Source organism: Molossus molossus, unplaced genomic scaffold (assembly GCF_014108415.1).
Source record: "Molossus molossus isolate mMolMol1 unplaced genomic scaffold, mMolMol1.p scaffold_m16_p_7, whole genome shotgun sequence".
Classification (NCBI taxonomy): Eukaryota; Metazoa; Chordata; class Mammalia; order Chiroptera; family Molossidae; genus Molossus; species Molossus molossus.
Genome location: NW_023425401.1, coordinates 178,990 through 198,798, shown reverse-complemented (window position 1 = coordinate 198,798; position 19,809 = coordinate 178,990). Strand labels below are relative to the sequence as shown.

The following is a 19,809-nucleotide window of genomic DNA, read 5'->3' as shown; positions in this document are numbered from 1 at the left end:
ACTCCCATTTTTAGTTACAATTAATTTAAAAACACTCAATATTTGGTCCTTAAGTAGAAGACTGAGGTCACTCACAGCGCAGGGCGCAGGGCGACTGTAAAATCAAAGTGCACTGGAAACAAAATGGAAACAATGTTACTCTGCAGCTGCAGCTGTTGACTCTACCGGGTGGGTGCAGCTCCTGCCATCTGAGAAGAGGGATGAACACGGTCAGGTGGGAGGTGGGAGCTTGGAGCTCCTGGGCAGGCTTGGACTTGGTCCCTGGGCAAGGGACACCCTGGACGGAACGTGGCAGAGGCTGGTGGCTGTGGCAGGGAAGTGGCTGGGCCTCACCGGGGAGGGTCTGTTGGGGGACGCTGGACTGCAGACAGGGAAGCCTGATGCTTGAAACCACCTCGATGAAGATGACAGGTGAACCTGGAGGGGGATGGAGGAGATACCGGAGCAGAAAGGAACGTTGAGAATTGGGAACACCCAGGGCAGTGGGCAGAGAGGTGGTCCACCTGCTGTAGACACACTTGTGACCCGGAAGTGTCAGGTGTAGTAGCCATGCCTGGTGCCCAGGGGGTGATCAGGGCAGAGCTCTGCAGGTGAACCCAGGACCTGGGGAGCTGAAGGCCCTAGCCACCCTCCTAGAGGCCAGCCTCTAGGGCCAATGAGGCAGGTCAGTTTCTGCTGTGACAACCGTGGCCCAAACCACGCCAGCGTCCAGACGGAAGTTTGGAAGTAAAGTGAAACAGGACAGTGCAGTGGCCCAGAGAGGGGTCTTTTCAAGAAGGGGAGCCCACGGGTGCTTGCAGACCAGCGGGCACACACAGACACGCACACCCTTCCACCCGACACATGCATGCACCCAAGCCCTCCGGTGTCACAGCATGCCTGGGTTCACGCAGCACACAGCATCTGCCGTGGACTCAGTTCCCGTCCAGGTGGGTGCCCGGGAGAGGCAGCGCCCAGACAGCCGCAGTGCTGCCTGGAGGGTGCATGGGCAGCCAGCATGGGCCGTGGGCACACCCTTCTGAATGCTAAGTGCTCAGGGAGCTGAGCCCAAGGAGCAGCTCGTGTGTGTCATTCCTGGTAGCCAGAGTGGAGACTTGCAGAGGCCCACTCCACGTGGCAGCCATGCAGAGAGCTATGGTCCCAAGTGCTGCTGGGGAGTGGAGGGCCATGTGCACAGACACGCAGCTGGGGCAGCCTGACCTGTGGGGCCAGTAGGAGAAGTTGTGGAGTGCTGTTTTCAGGCCACTTCTTGGGTCTATTGACCACCAGCAATTCATTGCTTTAAGAGATCGCCACAGTGTGTGTGTGCTTTGCGGGTGCATGCGTGAGCATTTGGACATATCTCTGTCTGCGTGGAAGTGGTGCAGCCCCTACCCTGGTACACCACTTTTCTTGGGAAGTGAGTGAGGAACAACATTGAGGAGCCTGGCTGGCTGGTGTGGCTCAGTGGAGTAAGCGTCGGTCCATAGACTGAGAGGCCCTGGTTCAATTCCTGGTCTGGGCACATGCCCTGGTTGCTGGCTTGATCCCCAGTGCGGGGTGTGCAGGAGGCAGATGATTAATGTTTCTCTCTCCCATCAATGTTTCTCTCTCTTCCTCTCCCTTCCTTTATCTCTGGAGTCGATCAGGAAAAAAAATTAAAAACAACAACAAACATCTAGAACAAATAAGACAGTGTTCAGATCTGAGTCCACTGGGAGTGGGCTGGATTATCTTCTCTGCTTTTTCCATGTGTTTAAAGTTTTTTGCAAAAAAAAAAAAAGATTGAACTTAGAGACAAAGGGGCCCCAGGCAACCACCCTGGAGGCCAGGCCTGTCTAGGACCAGAGGCCAAGTAGGCGGGAGCCCAGAAGCCTGGATGGCGCATACAGAATGGATGGGTGGTGCACTGGCTGGCGCCTGGGCCCAGGACTGCAAGCAGGTGGAGACCAGGAGAGAGGGGGTGAGGCCCACACACTCTGCTCTCCCCTCTGCCTGGACCTACAGCCCTGCTCCTGGCCTTCGAGCAGAGGCCTTTCCAGAGCTCCCAGCCTTCTGCCTGCTGTGTGAACTGGCCCTACTAGTCAGTCCCCTAGGAGGAGTTGTTGGATTTGGGGAGGACCTTGTGGGCAAAGCCCAAATGAGCGGAAGTCATGAAGGCAGGTCACAGTGATAAGCTGCAGAGGGCCAGGATATTTCCTAAGGGACTGGGGGGGGGGGGCGGTGAGCGGGGTTGTTGTGGGTCCCACTCCCCCTTCTGCCTTTTCCAGGCATTTTGTCCCTTGGGTGGAATTCTCTGTTAAATACTCAGAGACGAAGGTAGAAGCTTGTTGGACTTGGAAGCCCTGGTGGCCTAGGCAAGAAGGGTCAGAGCTGGGTAGTTTGGGTGTGGACCTCAGGTCCCCCGTGGGGAGGAGACAGGAGGGGCCTGGGCAGCGGGGGCTATGGGTCACTGGGCCTGTCTCCCTGCAGCCCGGAAACAGGAGATCATCAAGATCACAGAGCAGCTCATTGAGGCCGTCAACAATGGTGACTTCGAGGCCTACGCGTGAGTCGGGGCCTGTGTGGCTCCTTGGGCAGCCTGGGTGGGCTGTGGGGATCCCACGAAGAGCGGTCTGGACGCCCTGGGCGGGCTCAGAGGGGCCCCTCCTCACCTGGGTCTGCCCCCCAGGAAAATCTGCGACCCAGGCCTGACCTCTTTTGAGCCTGAAGCTTTGGGCAACCTGGTCGAAGGGATGGACTTCCACAGGTTCTACTTCGAGAACTGTGAGTGAGGGAGCTGGGGGCGTGGGGGCGGGGCCGCCGGGGAGCCCCGGCAGCAGGTCCGGGGAGGGCGTGCGTGCAGGGGCGAGGGGCCGCCGCAGTGCTGAGCCGGGCCCGCCCGCAGTGCTCGCCAAGAACAGCAAGCCCATCCACACCACCATCCTGAACCCGCACGTGCACGTCATCGGGGAGGACGCGGCCTGCATCGCCTACATCCGCCTCACACAGTACATCGACGGCCAGGGCCGGCCCCGCACCAGTCAGTCCGAGGAGACGCGCGTGTGGCACCGTCGCGACGGCAAGTGGCAAAACGTGCACTTCCACTGCTCGGGAGCGCCCGTGGCCCCGCTGCAGTGAAGGTGAGCGGCGGGCGGGGGCGTGGCCAGGCGGCGGGCGGGGCGTGGCCAGGCGGTGGGCGGGGCCGGGCGGTGGGCGGGGCCAGGGGCGCGCAGGCGCACGCCGCAGCCCGCAGCTGACCCACCCCCTCGCCCTTCCAGAGCCCACGGATGTGTTCGGCGCCCGGCCGCCCTGTCGCATGTTTGTGTCTGCCTCTTCCTCCCCTGGTGCCTGTGTCTGCAGAAAACCAAGACCAGATGTGATTTCTTTTTTAAAACAAGATGACAGCAACCACGACAAAAAAAGAAAAAAAAAGTAGATGTCGGATGAAATGGGAAAAAAAAAAACTAAACAAAGGAAAAAGCTGTAAAATGACTGGCATTTGTGGGGCTTTGAACCTACTGGCCACTCTCCACCCAAGCTCCACTTGTCTGTCCGCTCTGGCCTCCGGACCGCTGGTGGTGAACTTGTCCACAGGGCAGGCCTGTTGCCCTAACAGTGTTTGTTCAATGGGGCCCACCCTTCCACCCTGCTCGGGGTGGGTAGTGTTAGGTGTCGTCTGGGGGGGCTGCAGGGGCCACGGGCCTGAGTGCAGCTGTTCCCTCTGCTTCTTTTCCCTTCCTCTCCCCCCAGAAGGCGGGTGTGGGCTCCTCCCCTGCCAGCCCCCCCGGTGCCCCAATGTGGACTGGCAGAATAGAGGCCAGGCCAGCCCCAGGGAGGACAAGCCATGTGAGAAGCCTTTGAGAGCCCAGTGCTCCGGCTCTGGCCCTCCCAGGGACTGGAGGTTCAGATGGGCACAGCTTGTTTCAGACTCTGGCCGGCTACAGACTGGCCTGGAAGACACCCTTAGAAGCAGCCCTGTGGAGAGGGGACCACCCTGTGGGCTGGCCTCCTATCTGTTCATGGGGCCAGTCTACGACACAGAAGGGCATGGGCTTGAGGGCCCAAGGCGCAGGGCTTGGCCCTGGAGCAGGAAGGAGGGGTCAGGCGGGGTGGTGGCTCCCTGGGCCCCAGGCCACAGCAGTAGTCCACGCCTGTGGCAGTGTGCTTTCGGGTACAGGGCAGGGCCGACCACCTTGCCAGGCGTCAGGAGGCTTCAGTGTATGACGGGCACCTGAGGTGGGGAGGAGGCAGCTGGGCTCACCTCAGCGAGGCTCAGGGATGGGCCTCGTGGTCAGATGGAGGCAGAGAGCAGCCAGAGGTGGGGGGCAGGTCTGATCAGGCAGGTCACAGAGGTTTGGGAACCTCCTGTTCAGTTCATGTTTTCAACAAGGATTTTCTTTATCTTCCCCCACAAATCAAGCCAAGAGAGGGGTGCAGAGTGGGGAACAGGACACAGGACCTGATCTCCAAGGGCTGTTCATTGTCAGACACTCAGAGTGGACTCTCCCTGCCTGTCCACAGCTGTGCTCAGGACAGCTGTCCCCACCCATGGATGCAGGGTGAACATCTGCCAGGCTCCCTGGGTGTGGGCAGTGAGCGGCAGGGCTCACCATGGACAAGGTGTGACCTGGCCACCCTACCCTCCTAGGGCCTCCTCCTGCCTCTCCCACTCATTATCTCCACGGAGCTGCCTGTCTGGGTTAATTTGGGGACTTTTTTCTGGGGGATAGTTCTTTTGCATGACCCCCATGAGCAAGCCACACCCGCTCTTCTAGCTAGATGTCCGCGGTGTGGCCTCGCCGGCCCGCCCTGCCAAGGTCGGCTGCCTCGGTGCTGGCCAGCTTTCTTCTCTTTTCGCAGAGTTTCATTGTCTTTTCTTTCTGAGCCTTGTAAGTGCACAAAAAATTATTTTGTTCTGTCTCGGAAATTGCAAATAAAAGGAAAACAGGACAAACTGCTTCATGTGCAGTCGGGTGCTTTGTGCAGGGACCCCACCTCCAGCCCCTCCCTGTGGGGCCCCCCGCTGGCCCTGGTGGCTCCAGAGACCGAGTCCAGACCTTCCGGCGCCTGTTGGGGGCTGGACGGCCTGGAGTCCTGTGTGGCTGCAGGTCACAGCTGCCTCCCAACACCCCCAATCTTTCTCGTCACCCTATTGACCTCTGAAGTGAGGCCGGAGAACAGTTCTCGGGAGGAACCCAAGGACCCGGCTCCACTGTCCTGCTGAGTCACTCCCTCCACCCACCTATCCCACTTGTGTGTTTTGCTGACTGCTGGCCACAGAGGCTCCGGACTCACAGTGTCCATAGCTACCCCGGCCTGCTTGCGTGAGCCCACACCCTGGGTGGTACAGACAAACGGCACACAGGCCTGCACAGGTGTCTGACACCAGGATCACTAGCAGCACAGTGGTGGCCAGTGGGATGCAAAGAGGAAGCAGCAGGCAACGGCAGCAGGGACTGGGACAGGCTTCTCAAGGAGGCCTGAATGACAGGAGCCCCCAGAGGGATTTGGGAACAGGATGCCAGGTGCAGAGCCTGAGGTGCCCTGAGGGAGGGTGAGCACCAGGGTGGTGGGGTTGGTGCTCCCAGCACGAGCACTTCCTGGGACACCCCTAGGCCTTTCCTGTGCTTGAGCTCTGCCCCATCTGTGCCCCTGGCCTGTCCCTCAGGAGGGACATGTCACCCAGGTGTATCCCTATAGCACGGGGACACAAAGCCTGCCAGGACCTCTCTCGGGAATGACCGCCTTTGGCCTGTGCCGACTGTTAGCACTGATGGCGTGGCTGCATGACCTGACTGATCACCTGGTCCTAAGACCATCTGATCACAGGACTGCATACTCAGGTCCAGCTGCAGGCCCCTTGGCCCTCTTCCCTCCCAGATGTGCGCTCCCATGGAGATGGCACCACTCCTGCACCTGACCCCAGGCAGTTGCTGCCTGTCTGTGCCTTAGCCTTGTGCTTTCCTGGGAAGCAGGGGCTTCAAAACCTTCCCAGACACCAGACACGCCCACCAGGGGGCTGAGACTGACCACCTCAGGCTACCTCCCCAGCTCCACCCTGGGGGCAGGCACCTCGCACAGGCCAGGAGGCCTCAGCATCAGTGTCAGTACTGGTGGGTTGGCACGGCAGGTGTTCCCAGGTATCTGGGCAGGGGGAGGGCTCTGCTAGGCACCTTGGGGGACCTGAGCTGGGCTGGGAGAATGTAGGACGGAGCTGGCGAGCGCAGTGTCAGGGCACGGTATCTCCTAGACCCGGGGCTTATCAGCTGTAATCAAAGGAGCCTCCCAGGCCAGGCTGCCCTGGGATCCTGAGCCCTGAGGTGGGACATCTCATCCTGTGTGTTGGGCAGCCTGCAGGTAGGCCTGGGCACTTCGGAGGTAGAGGCCTTCATCTGTCGCTCTGAAATGGCACCTGCTTTGGGCAGAGCTCCCTGGGCCTCAGCAGGAAAGGGCCTGCCAGAGCCGGGCTGCTTCTGATTTCGGTGGTCACCGTGAGCTGAAAGGAGGCCCTGGGCCAGCGACAAACCAGGCTGCCTGGTCTTCCGAGACCTCTACTGATCAGCTGCTGAGATCCTTCCCCAAACCAGGGCCAGGCTCCCCAGCCCCACACACACGCAGAGCCTGGCTCCCTCCCTCACCTGGTTCCCACTAGGTCTGCAGGAAAGGATCCTGCGTGGGCCTGGGGTGGAGGCAGATGCTGCCTCCCGGCCCCACACCTGGGTCCTGGCACACACTTGCCCCTGCAGCCCTCCAGGAGCAGGGACACAGTACAGAGGGGAAGGCCCCCCGAGGCTCACACAAACCACAGGATCATTTTGGAATTTCAAAAGACAACTTTATCCAGATAGGAATCTCTCAAACGACACAAGGAAAATTAGGCAGCGATTATTACAATACACTCTTAGCTGACTCAACGTTAGAATGACAGGAACAGGGATCATGCCGGTACAGGGCCTGAACCAGCCCCCGCCACTCCCTCTTCCCCCAAATCCACCCCCACCCTGGTTTCTCTCCATCATCTGTGACCCAGTGGGGTCACAGCCATCTCAGGCACCAGTGAGCAGGATGGGTCTGGCCCTCCTGGGGCGTGTCCAGCAGGGGGAACATCACTCGGGTGGGCGGGCTGGCTACACTGGGGGTGGGCCGGCAGTGCCCAGAAAAGCAGCAGCCAGCAGGAACCTGTCAGGGGTGGAGGGCTGCGAAGCCACACAGACCCCATATTCTGGCCCAAGCAAGATTCCATGGCTGCTGGCACTTCCTGCTGGGGGAGTAGGGCCTCGGGGTCTGGCAAGAACCAGCTCAGGGAGGGACTGCCCGAGACCACACTGGTTGACGCAGCCCCAGCGAGGGCTTTCATGGGGACTGGTCCCAAGGGTGCCTCCTGTCCTCAGGTGGCACAGCAGAGTACAAGGAACGGGGCAGTGTGACCAAGGGACCGGGCAGGCCAAGGGGAGCTGAAACCTGCCGGGCTGTTGTGCGGCCTGTGTTCCTGCTGCTGAAGGTCAGGTGGGATGGGGGAAGGGGTATGCGCTCAGACCAGTGCGGTATCGAGAGTCCTTGGGTTGGCAGGCACCTACTCTTGGTGCCCAGTTAACAGTGGCCACAGAAAAGTCCACTTGCTAAGACACGCAAGCCCCAGGTGGTGGCCAAACAGTCTTTTTGCCAGAGAGGCACAGCCTGTGATCCAGAGGTTCAAGGCCAAACTGCAGGTCAGAGAGGTGCCCCACCCCGTCCAAACACCTCTAAGGCATCTTTGTAGGGCCCTGTGGAAGTCCACCTCAGCAGAGGCAAACCCTCTCAGGACCTGGGAATCCCAGTGACTGTCTCATCACCATGGCCTCAGCCATGACCTGCTGGTCCACGCCCTGCTTGCCCCCACCCGTGACCCTGGGTGGCTTTCCCAGGAAACTGTGCGCTCTGCACCCTCTACACCCCGTGGAATGAGACCCCCCACCCTGCCTTACTGAAGTATGAATGTAGTTAATGTACAAGTGAAACCCAAGGCTGCCGAGGATCAGCAGAGCTGGCTCTGAGCCTGGGGTTGTCAGGTCAGAACAAGCCCTTCGGCATCTGCGGGAGTCACGGAGTGTTCATGGTTTCATTTGTCCCAAAAATACACTTCTCAGGGCTCAAATTACCTTTTCAAAAATCACTAGACACATGAATTCGAACACCCACCCCAGGTCCTTCCACCAGCCCTCGGCTCCTCCCAGAAGCTCCGAAGTGCACAAGAAGCGCTGCTGCTCTGGCCTCCCCAGGGCGCTGCCTGCCCAGAGCTGGTTGGGGTGGGGGCGGGGCTCTGCAGTGCGGCCTCTGCGGACCTCGGTCACATGACCGCACAGCACGAGTTCTGTTTCCGGGCCTAGAAAGAGACAGAGTGGAGCTGAAGTGGGGCTGAGGAGGGGGCAGGGGACTGAAGACGGGTCTGCAGGCAGCTCACAGGCATGGCTGTTTCCTCCTCACTCGGCTCTGACCACAGGGAGGTGGCTGGGCACAAACTGGTGTGGATGTTGGCTGGCCAAGGACTGCCCTTGCCCACCCTCTCCCCTGACAAGCCAGCTGGCCCTGGGGTTTCTTCTGACAACAGAGTGGTTCCACTTGGTTCCTTGGTCCGTGACCTCCTCTTTCGCTTCCTGTGCAGATACCCCAACCTCACAGGCCCCGTCCCTCTAAGACACACATAAAAACACAAGTGTGGAGAGAACAAGCGAACTCAGCCCCTCACTTTCCAGTGACAGACTTCTGTGTAAGAAACACACAGCCCTGGCCGGTTTGGCTCAGCGGTTAGAGCGTCGGCCTGCGGTCCCGAGAGACCCGGGTTTGGTTCCTGCTAAGGGCACGTACCTCGGTTGCAGTTTGTCCCCGGCCCTGGTTGGGTCGTGTGGGTGGCAGCCATTCGATGAGTCCCTTTCACGTCGATGTTTCTCTCTCTCTCTCTCTCCCTCCCACTCTATCTGAACAAAATATCAAAAAATGTCCTCGGGTGAGGATAAAAAAAAAAAAGAAACACACACAGGTGGTCATAGCCTGAGAATGGCTGCACCTCCCCCACAGCAGATGGCAGAGGTGGGTGAACCCGAGGTCAGAACCTGAACCTACCTCTGCCCTCCTGCAGGGCAGCCTGGGGACAGCGGGGGCAGGCCCCTGCTCGCTCTTACTGCCCAGCCCCTGAGCAACAAGGGCACATGTTCCCACTCACTGCAGGGGCCCGGGGATAGCTGGCGTACCCACCGTTTTGTAGAAGGCTTTAGACTGAATTCCCAGCACTTCGGATTTGGACACGAGGTCGTCTATCTTCTCGCCTCGTTCTAACAAGGACTCCATGGTGTTGTGCTGCAACAAGGAGACAGAGGTGATGCTCTGCTCCTTCCAGTGAATGGCCCTGGGCCCTCGTCAAGTGCAATCAGGGGGAGCACATTCCCTGGGTCCCGCCCCACACACAAGCGCCCAGATACACGTCTGACTTGGGCATGCAAAAGGACCCAGGGACCTTCCTGCGGAACCTGGGAGGCTCTAGTGGGCAGAGGGCCCTCCCCAGGTCTATAGCACAGGCTCGCACAGCCGCGCCGGCAGAGGTCACCACTACATTTACATGTCCTCCCTGAGCAGGCACATTCCACTTCCACTGAGGGGCCTGTGTTTAAATGTCACGACTACAGTCTACACGGGCATCTTCGCTCTTAAGGACTACAGCACGCAGACCCTCTTCCAAGGCGCAGAACCCACAGCTCCGCTGCTGGCCCTCGCCGCCACCCCCATGGTCACTGCAAGAGCAGCTGCCAGAGCCACTGAGCCTGAGTTCACACATGAAAAGGCTTGGAGCAAGGAAGCAGCAAAGAGTCCCGGTCTCCACGCTCACCTCGTCACTCAGATTTCACCACAAGAGTTAACTGGGTTAAGAGGCGGGTGAGATGAAGGGCAGAGTGGCCAATAACCCAGGCTGCACCATGCAGAACAGGGCGGGATGTGGGTGTGCGGGGAGAGCAGGAGCACAGGGGTCTGCGGGCTGTGGGCCCACGGCTCAGGCCCTACAGCAGCAGGAGCAGACGGGGCTTGGTTACGAAGAACAGAGATGCCTGAAGAACAGAGATGCCTGAACTGGCACAACCAGTTTTCATCCCAAAACCACGTTATCGGAAATGTGGCCCAGAAGACCTCCGTGTGGAACCCTGGGAGTCTGAACCTGGGGGCCACAACCAGCACAAGAGCGGCACAATGTTGGCAGGAGGGCTTTGTATCTGGTGGGGCCACTCACTGCCAGGCACTGGTGTCAGCGAGGTGTCCTTGGAGCAGGGGCCTGATCATCAGGACCAGCTCACACACTAGTTGCAGAGACGTGAAAACCAGCAGTGACAAGGCAGTGACAGTCAGAAAGGGCTTGTTGTAGCCTCCAGGTGGGAGGCCTGAGTGTGGGGACCTGCCCGGAGGGGACAGGGAATACAAGACATGTCAGGAACCCTGCACTCTATCCCTGGAGCTGACTCAGGAGCTGCTGAGGGACTTGGAACAGAGAATGGCAGTCCCATGGCTGGAGTCTGGTGGACGACTGGAGGTGGTGGGAAGTGGGGGACCCATGAGAGGCAGAGGCCACAAGGACCAAATCTGAGGAAGCTGCTCATGTGCCATCGGAGGCTCAGAGTCAGCACAGGCGGCAGCAGCTGTAAACCAGCCTTCAGATGAGCGCGGGCTCCAGACAGCCCTGGTCCAGTGAGTCCACCCAGCACCCAGAGCCCACAGGGAGGCGCCTGCCTGGCTGAGACAGGTGAAGGGCACCAGGGCTGGGGATGCAGAACCAGAGAACTACTGCCCAGGGAGCGGGGACAGGAACAAGGGCCAGACCGGCTCCCAACTTCGTCCTTGTAGCACAGCAGGTGCCCCTCACAGAGTGGGGCACACTGGGCTGCCTGGCTTCGAGGCCTGACGCTGGGAGAGGCAGGCAAGCAGCACCCTCAGAAGCGTGTGCTGGTCACGCCCGCAAGCTCGGCCTCGGTGAGCTGTCGCCTCACTTCCGACGTCTACCTTACCAGGATGATCTTGGTCTCGTCTAGTTCAGCCTGCACTTTACTCATGGGGTCAGCTTCTCGGGGATTCTAGGAAAGAGCCAATGGTAAACAACATCAGGACCAGAGTGACCACCTGGAGACAAACCTCAAAACCCAGCGAGCTGGACACATTTTCACAGGGCACTTAAGACAGAGCAGCGACAGCCGGCCTTGGAGCCCAGGTTCCAGGTCCTCACACAGCCCCCCACTTTCAACAGGGACACTGACATCGAGGCTGTCGGGAACAACCCAGAGTCGTAGCTATGAGACCTGGGAAATTCCCACGGTTCTGGGCACCTACCTGGTAGGTACTAAGGTATCTGTCCAGAGCTGTGTAGTGGATAGTATCAGGGGATCCGACTGGCCAGTGGACACTGTCGACCTGCTTGGAGAAATCATCCAGCACCTGCAAGCAAAGCAGCTCACTGACACCCACCTGCGCTCACCACGCCCACGGCAACAGGAGTTGGCCCCAAAGAGGCTGTCAGGCTCTTGGGCCAGGGAGAGGGCAGAGGGAACAGCCAACAGGCAAGGAGGAAATCCAGGCTCAAGCTCCTCCTTCCCGAGCACTCTGGACGTTCAGAAGGAAGTGTGTCCAGCCTGAGACAAACCTCGGCTGGTGAATAATAAAAGTATTAGAATTTTAAATGACAGTCTCCACTGTTCTCAGATTATGAATGTCCAGGGGTTAGGGTACTAGCCCTCTAATTTTCCAACCAATTCTTCAGAAAGAGAAGATGGAAGCCACCACATTTTACATGCTCGTCAGTCTATCAGGCCTTTGGAGGACAAGACACAGCCAGCGTCTTCGAGGAGTTTGTAATCAGCATCACAGGAAGACAGAAGAATATGCAGGCTCTGCCCTGGCAGGTTTGGCTCAGCGGTTAGAGCGTCAGCCCGCGGACCACAGAGTCCCGGGTTCAGTTCCCGCTAAGGGCATGGACCTCGGTTGCAGTTTGTCCCCGGCCCCGGTTGGGGTCGTGTGGGTGGCAGCCAGTCGATGTGTCTCTCTCACATCGATGTTTCTCCCTCTCTCTCCCTCCCGCTCTATCTGAAGACAAATGCAAAAATGCCCTCGGGTGAGGATAAAGAAAAAGAATGTGCAGGCTCTGAGTCTGCGCTGGGGCAGAGCCACCAGCACTGAGGGCGGCAGGAGAGACCCGGGGTGAGCAGGGATGGCTCGACAGAGGACAGGCAGGGCAGAGCGGCTCAGAGGAGAGAAAGTCACATGGGGTGCGAGCTGACCCAAGGGCTCCATCCCGGAGAGATGCAGGGACTATGGAGCAGATGGGGAGTCACAGCGGCCCTGGGGCACGAACCTGGGCACGGGCAGAAATCAGGGCCATGGAGGGGCTGGGGAAGGGCGAGGGGAAGGCTGTACAGGCTGGCTCTGGACACACTACTTCACCCCCAGGCCTCTGGCACTGTCATCACCCCGGCCCCAGTCCACACTCCGCCACCCACGTCCAGTGCAGCCGAACGACAGACTCACCTTCTCCAGCAAGGTGAAAGCCACCCGGGAAGGGTACTCACTGTCAGCGATGACCACGCCTGCAAGACTGTCATTCCGCACATAGACGTGGCACAGGTACCCTGAGGGGACACGGGCAGCAGAGCTCTACACCTTGCACCACCTCAGTCCAGGTGTCACCACACTGGGCTCCTGCCTTTGGGTCAGCGAAGCCCCTCTGCACAAGCCACAGTCCCTGAGTGAGGCCTGCAGGCCCCTCCGCACCAGCCAGTCCCTGAGCGAGGCCTGTAGGCAGCTCTGCGGCACAGCTCGAGGGACGCAGGACGAGACGCATACATAGGAGCTAGGCCGCCAGAGCAGCCCAACCCCCACCTCAGAATAAGGAGATGCCCAAGGCCCCCTAAGGCTCTGCTCCCAAACAGAGGAAACCCTGGGCAAGCAAAGTAGCCCCACTGTCTTTAAAAAAGCCCTGTAAGGGTGGCCCCAGTCAGGAAATCAGCTCTCTGGTCCTTGTCTGGCCTGCTCCGCTCTGGGGAGGAGAGTGAGGGCATGAGGAGAGAGGCCCATCTAGGGAAAACTGGTCACTGCTGGCTGGGCCTCCAGGACTGCTGTCAGTCATCAAAGCTGCAACATGCACAGCCTGGGCAAGGGCTTCTGCCAGTCACTCACAACCCACAGAACTGAGTCCTGTCACTCGGAAAGGACTGCGGCTGACAAATAAGAATGTCCGGTGTTGCCCTGGCCGGTTTGGCTCAGCAGTTAGAGCGTCAGCCCATGGACCAGTGTCCTGGGTTCGGTTCCCGTTAAGGGCACGTACCTCAGTTGCAGTTTGTCCCCGGCCCTGGTTGGGGTCGTGTGGGTGGCAACCACTTGATGTGTCTCTCTCACATCGATGTTTCTCTTTCTCTCTTCCTTCCTGTCCACCTCCTGCTCTATCTAAAGATAAATGTAAAAAAGACCATCCTCAGGTGAGGATAAAAAAGAATGTCCTGTCTTTAAAGTTCTCAGCCAGGAGATTCAGAAGCTAAACAAGGAAAACAAATTAAAGAGGTGAGGAAGCCATGAGCCTCTGGAATCAGAAACAGGCAGAGCCAACAGCAGCAGGGACGAGAGGGACCGGAGCTCACCACCGACACGCTCCAGATGTCCCTCCCAAGTAAGGCAGACTCCAGTGTGGGGACAAAGTGCACACGCCACAGAGAAGCTGGGCGGGTCTGAGGGAGTGTCCGTTAAGTCCAAAGTTGGGAAGGCAGACACAGACCGAGGGGACTGAGAATATCCAAATGTCCACACTCCAATTGCACTACTGGGAGGTGAGCACACAGGGTCCCACACAGGACAGAGCCAACACCACCAGTGCCGTCCCTGGTACCGTCGACACAGCACTGCCACACCCCAGGACCCACAGCCCGAGCAACAGGCCTTGTTTCTGCCAGAAGTCCACTCACAGCTTCCTGACCTGTCTGAACAACATACGTCTCCTGGTCAAAATCTCAGGAGCACAGAAGGCAGCAGTACCTGGACAGGGCGAGCAGGAAATCCCTCTTTGAGATGCCTACACTCTGGAGGAGGGGTCTCTTATTGCGTCCAAGCTTTGGGGGCGACTTTAACCAGGCAGCCAGACACCAACAGTGGTCACAGAATTTTGTGCAGACAGGGAAAGGAGGAAGAGGGAAGAGAGATCAGACTGGCAGTGTGCATCCTGGCAGCCCTCTCCTTCACGAGGCCACAGGTGGCCCAAGGTGTGGTGTCAGGCAGTGCGTGCGGGGCCCCTCTTACCTTGCTCTTTGACAGAAGCTCTGCTGCCTTCCGCCGAGCGCTGCACAATCAGCTGACTCGTGAAGGTCATGAATTCCTGAGCACTAGAAAACACAGCAACATTACCTGCCTCGTCCCCTCGTCCCCAGCACAACAGAAAGTGACCTGAGCTTGTCCATAAGGAGACACTGCTCCGTGGTTTCATTCCCTCCCAACCTTAGACAAATAATAAACACTCTGTGGATAAGCAGATCCAAATAGTTACAATCCACCACAGCCATTCAAACCACATCTGCTTACTACCCAGCTCACCCCAGCAACCCCCTTCCAGACTTCTAGGGCATTTCCTACAGGCTAGTGTCAATTTAAGAACTTGGTCAAAGTATGACTTGGGACATAGGAACAAAGCAGAAGCTGGCTGCTGTTCTCAAGGTCTCACTCACTTCCAAGAAGCAGGATGAATAAAACTGCACTGGAAAACAAAGGTGGCACGAACTGCATGGCTATGGTGCCAGTTAAGAGGCACACACCACAGTGAAGAGTGCGTCATCCATGGCATGAGCCCTGGGCACTCTGGAAGGAATGGAGGGCAACAGCTCGGCCAAAACATGGAAATGGAAAATGGCTGGAGCGAAGGCTTAGAGAGAGGGAGAGTTCGTCATGGGCCATACTACGAGAGTTCGGCCAACAACAGAGCGCATACATGACAGTGGTCCCATAAGAACCTCCAGGAAAATTAAGAGGAGGGCTTAGCAGAAGCGTTTACAGAGCTCAACAAGCTCCTTAAAAAGAATGAATATATGGACCTCAACAATGAAAAAAAGGTTTTCATTAATAAAGAAGAATGTTCATGGTGTACTATCTGCTTACAAGCAAATCTGTATCAAAACAAAAAACAGCCCTGGCTGGTTTGGCTCAGTGGTTAGAGCATCGGCCTGCTGTCCCGAGAGACCCAGGTTCGGTTCCCACTAAGGGCGCGTACCTCGGTTGCAGTTTGTTCCCGGCCCTGGTTGGTTGTGTGGGTGGCAGCCACTCGATGTGTCCCTTTCACGTCAATGTTTCTCTCTCTCTCCATCTCTCTCCCTCCCACTCTATCTGAACAAAAAATAAAAAAGTCCTTGGGTGAGGATAAAAAAAAAAAGAATTAAAAAATGGAAAAAGTACTCGGCCAGTGCGGCTCAGTGGTTGAGTGTCGACTCTGCACCAAGAGGTCGATGGTTCGATTCCCAGTCAGGGCACATGCCCACTTTGTGGGCCCAATTCCCAGTGAGGGGCATGCAGGAGGAGCCGATCGATGTTCTCTCTCATCAATGTTTCTATTTCTCTCTCCCTCTCTCTCTAACATCAATAAAGAAAAAATAAATCGATTAAAAGTGGGAAAAGTAAAAACATTATAGTTATGCTAAACTGAGGTTAACGTGTTATTAAAAAAAAATTAATATAAATTAGTGTAGCCTCAGTGTCCAGGGTTATGAAGTCCACAGTCGCGTCATTAACTTCTGCACACTCACCACGCACTCGCAACTCACCCACGTGACTCCCAGCCCTGGCTTGTGCCCTGCATGGTGTGTAGTATCTTTTATGCTGTGTTTTTACTGCGCCTTTTCTACCTTTAGACGTGTTTAGAGTCTCAAGCACTTCCCACCGCAGGACACTCGCTTGCAGTCCTCAGCACAGCGCGTGCTGTCCAGGCCAGCAGCCCAGGACGGGAGGCTGTGCACGCCGCCCAGGTGTGCCATTGGCTGTGCCGTCTAGGTGTCAGTGAGCTCTGTGGTGTTTGCATGGCAACAAAATCGCCTGACAACATATTTCTCAGAACACGTCCTGTTGTTAAATGACATGTAACTGTAATCCCTTAGAGAAGAGGTCGTCAAATAAGAAGTCCTTGCAGTAAAACTGTAAAGAGACAGAGCTTACAGCAGGATCATAATCTGACAAACTGCATTCATTGTGAAAGCCTGCACACACGGACCAGAAAGCTGGGAAACTATTAGAGGGTTTTAAGCGTGGGGTCTGGTAATCACAAGGCGGGAAGGATGGGGTGAGAGGCCTCGTGAGCGCCCAGCTGGGAAGTGTGTCACTGGAAACGTCCTTCTAGTTTTGCGATTGTGTTAACCACCTGAAACAGGTGCAGGCATCCCGAGCCAGCGAGGTTTCAGGCCTACAGTGAATAGCTGAGAATCTCCAGTATTCATGCGCAGGGAAAAAGAAAAAGAATCGGAGTGAGCCAAGTTGGCACGAACACACAAAAGCAGCCACACAGCAGGGTGGAGACCCTGGTACAGAAAGCTAAGTATCAAGAAGATACCACAAGACTGACCCAAAACTTTCAACAAACTAACAGGAGTTGTTTTAGGTCCTGCCAGCAAGCTGCTCTCATCAAGAACAGAACAGCCCCACAGGAGCGGTGGAAACAGAGGCCAGGGGCAGACAGGCCTGGCGCCGGGGACCACAGACAGTCTCTGTGGGGTCTCCCTGTGCCCAGGGCACCCCACACTCCCAGGAATGGGCGGGAAGTGTCTGTCATGCTTCCAGTACCCACCTGCTAGCAATAAAGTGCCCCCGAAATGTTTAAAAGGTCACAGCCCTACAGTCCCCCTGCCTTCCAAGTGCTCAGTGTAGACCCTTTGGGACCAGATGCCCAACAGACGCAACAGGCGCTGTGTAGACACAACAGGCGCTGTGTAGACGCAACAGCACTGTGTAGACGCAACAGGCGCTGTGTAGACACAACAGCACTGTGTAGACAACAGGCGCACAGCTGTGTGGACAACAGGCGCTGTGTAGACGCAACAGGCTCTGTGTAGACAAACAGGCGCTGTGTAGACACAACAGGCTCTGTGTAGACACAACAGGCGCTGTTTAGATGCAACAGGCGCTGTGTGGACAACAGGCGCACAGCTGTGTGGACAACAGGCGCTGTGTAGACGCAACAGGCTCTGTGTAGACAAACAGGCGCTGTGTAGACACAACAGGCTCTGTGTAGACACAACAGGCGCTGTGTAGACACAACAGCGCTGGCTGGCTGTGTAGACCTCCTGGGGCCTCAGGGCCTTCACCCATAAAAGGGGAGTCCGCCGGCACCTCTCACACTGAAGTTGTGGGAATAAACGGGGTTCTCAAGAGATGGCAGAGGGGTCCTGGCAGCCCACTGCCCGAGTTATTGGTCCGAAAGATTTCTGGGCCTCAGCCTAGCAATTCGGGCGTCCAAACGCGAACGGGGGAACCTGAATTTTCAAAGTCCCCTCATAATCTCGGTAGGGCAGACACTGGAAACACGGGGGGCGGGAGTATCTTCTAGCACAGCACAGACCTCTCTCCGGCAAAACGGTGACGACTACTCACAAGAGGTCCTCGGACGCAGGCAGCGGCCCCCCGGCCTCCCTCCCGCCCCACCAGCCCCCGCCGAATGCCCGCCCCCCGGCCCCCCAGCTCCGCCACGGCCGGCCCACCCGCCCCGACCCCGGCCCCCGACGCCCCCGGCCCCCGCCCCCACCTGGTCCTCTGGAAGAAGCTGAAGGTCGACACGTCGTAGGCGGCCCGGAGCAGCAGCGCCTTGGGGTCGCCCTTGTAGAGGACGCTCAGGCTGTACAGCCTCATGGCGCCGGGCGCCCGGCAGACGCACCGGCGGGCAGCGGGCAGCGGGCAGCGCGGGCGCCGCCCCTCGAGACCGCCGGCTGCTGACGGGTCGGACGACGCTTCCTCCTCCGGGCTCGGGGGCCACTTCCGGTTCCGGTCAGGGCCGCCGCCTGAGGCCTACGGAGTGAGGCCGCACCCGGGAGGCGGGGCAGCGGCCGGAAACACGCGGCGAGGGGCGGGGCGCGCGTGCGCAGGAACCAGGCTCCGCCCCGCAGGGCTGTTCCGGGCCGCCCGCCGCCTCCGCGCACCTCCTAGAGGGTCGGGTCCCCGGAGCCGTCCTGCGTCCCCCCCCCGAACCCCCCGGGGCCGTCCTACGTCCCCCCCCGGGTCCCCCGGAGCCGTCCTGCGTTCCTCCCCTCCCCCAGGTCCCCGGAGCCGTCCTGCGTCCCCCCCCGAACCCCCCGGGGCCGTCCTGCGTCCCCCCCCGGGACCCCGGAGCCGTCCTGCGTCCCCCCCCCCGAACCCCCGGGGCCGTCCTGCGTCCCCCCCCCCCCCCGAGACCCCGGGGCCGTCCTGCGTCCCCTCCCCCCGGGTCCCCCGGAGCCGTCCTGCGTCCCCCCCCCCCCGAGACCCCGGGGCCGTCCTGCGTCCCCTCCCCCCGGGTCCCCCGGAGCCGTCCTGCGTCCCCCCCCCCCCGAGACCCCGGGGCCGTCCTGCGTCCCCTCCCCCCGGGTCCCCCGGAGCCGTCCTGCGTTCCTCCCCTCCCCCAGGTCCCCGGAGCCGTCCTGCGTCCCCCCCCCGAACCCCCGGGGCCGTCCTGCGTCCCCCCCCCCCCCGAGACCCCGGGGCCGTCCTGCGTCCCCTCCCCCCGGGTCCCCCGGAGCCGTCCTGCGTTCCTCCCCTCCCCCGGGACCCCGGAGCCGTACTGCGTCCCCCCCCCCCCCCGAACCTCCCCTGGATCGCGCTGTCCGCGGAGGGTGGAGGCGGCCCTTCTGCGGGCCGCGGTGACTAGATGGCGCGTGCCTAGGAAGGGCCTTACAGGACACACAGGATGAGGCAGGTGTGCAGTGAGTCCAAGGCGTCCTCATGAAGGACATCCAGGAATTCTTCGTACAGTTTCTGCAGCTGTTCTGTGAGTCCGCCAGGACGGACGGCCAGTTCGGGGAAGGGGCGTTGACGTCACCTGTGCACCTGGGGAGCAACCCGCCCAGGACGAGGGGCCTGGCCGCTTAGTTCACCGCTGCTGGGCCAGGTGAGCACCACCACCTTCCAGGAGGCCCCGCCCAGGGAGCCCAGCCACGCAGGGGTCCGCCAGCCAAGGCCAGGGCACTGGGGTTGTCTCCACTAAACCCGCCCGGAGCCTCCCAGCGCACATGGGAGAGGCCTCAAGCTGGGCCACCGCTGTGGTCAGGCCTCCAAGAGTTCAGAGCTTTGAGTGGGGATTGTTTTGAGTTAAGGCATTTGAGGAAGGGCAGGTGCAGTAGGGCCCCTGCCCCCTTTCTGTTCCTGAAAGCAGGGATGAATCGGGAAGGAAGCATCCCCAACACCAGAGGTGAATGGAGGCGGAGAGAGACCTGTACACACCTGGCTAAACCCGCTATCTTCCTCATCGCCTCCACAGTGTACTGTCCTCTCCCAAACCCCACTGTCTCGTCAGTTCTTCACAAAGGTATTGTTTCTTCGTCTAAGATGCTTAAAAGCTTTCTGCTCTGGTCACTCGTTTGCATCCTCCCTCTCTTGTGAAGGCTCCCATGTACATGTAAAAATGCAATAAAACATGTAGGCTTTCTTCCTGTTGATGTCAGTGTAATTCTTAGGCCCAACTGGAGACCCACAGAGGGCAGAGATTTTTTTTCCTCTTGTACCTCCTTACACCTAACATAAAGGAGCACAGACTTGCCGCCGTCAGTGTGGGCCCATGAGCAGACCCAGTCCCAAGGAATTCTGCTCACCACCACAACCCCTCACCCACGTGTCCTGGGCTCCCACTGGGTTCTC

At 58.9% G+C, this 19,809-nt stretch overlaps 2 protein-coding genes across 5 annotated transcripts in view; one reads left to right on the top strand and one right to left on the bottom strand.

Annotated features, from left to right (window-relative positions):
* Positions 1-3,547, top strand: part of CAMK2B (calcium/calmodulin dependent protein kinase II beta) — a 62,046-nt gene extending 58,499 nt beyond the window's left edge. For all 4 annotated transcript variants that reach the window (XM_036246134.1, XM_036246136.1, XM_036246135.1 and 1 more), the window contains 4 exons: positions 2,452-2,527; positions 2,651-2,745; positions 2,867-3,101; positions 3,240-3,547. In XM_036246134.1, the coding sequence (XP_036102027.1) occupies positions 2,452-2,527; positions 2,651-2,745; positions 2,867-3,099 (404 nt within the window). In that variant the 3' untranslated portion in view covers positions 3,100-3,101; positions 3,240-3,547. The remainder of the gene's footprint in view (positions 1-2,451; positions 2,528-2,650; positions 2,746-2,866; positions 3,102-3,239) is intronic.
* Positions 3,548-6,783: 3,236 nt separating this feature from the next.
* On the bottom strand, positions 6,784-17,871 carry YKT6 (YKT6 v-SNARE homolog). The gene is made up of 7 exons (XM_036246138.1): positions 17,729-17,871; positions 14,254-14,336; positions 12,496-12,596; positions 11,305-11,409; positions 10,986-11,051; positions 9,193-9,294; positions 6,784-8,323 (listed from the first exon to the last, which is right to left on the bottom strand). The coding sequence occupies exons 1-7, from the start codon at positions 17,830-17,832 to the stop codon at positions 8,288-8,290; spliced, it is 597 nt and encodes a 198-aa protein (XP_036102031.1). The 5' UTR covers positions 17,833-17,871; the 3' UTR covers positions 6,784-8,287.
* Positions 17,872-19,809: the final 1,938 nt, after the last annotated feature.

Bases quoted from the DNA above. Each gene is read 5' to 3' on its own strand.
- YKT6 (XM_036246138.1), bottom strand. From the start codon at position 17,832: ATGAGGCTGTACAGCCTGAGCGTCCTCTACAAGGGCGACCCCAAGGCG. The intron at 12,597-14,253 runs GTAAGAGGGGCC...GTGTCCCCTCAG, and splicing joins AGCTTCTGTCAAAGAGCAAG to GGTACCTGTGCCACGTCTAT. The intron at 8,324-9,192 runs GTGGGTACGCCA...GTCTCTTTCTAG, and splicing joins CTAAAGCCTTCTACAAAACG to GCCCGGAAACAGAACTCGTG.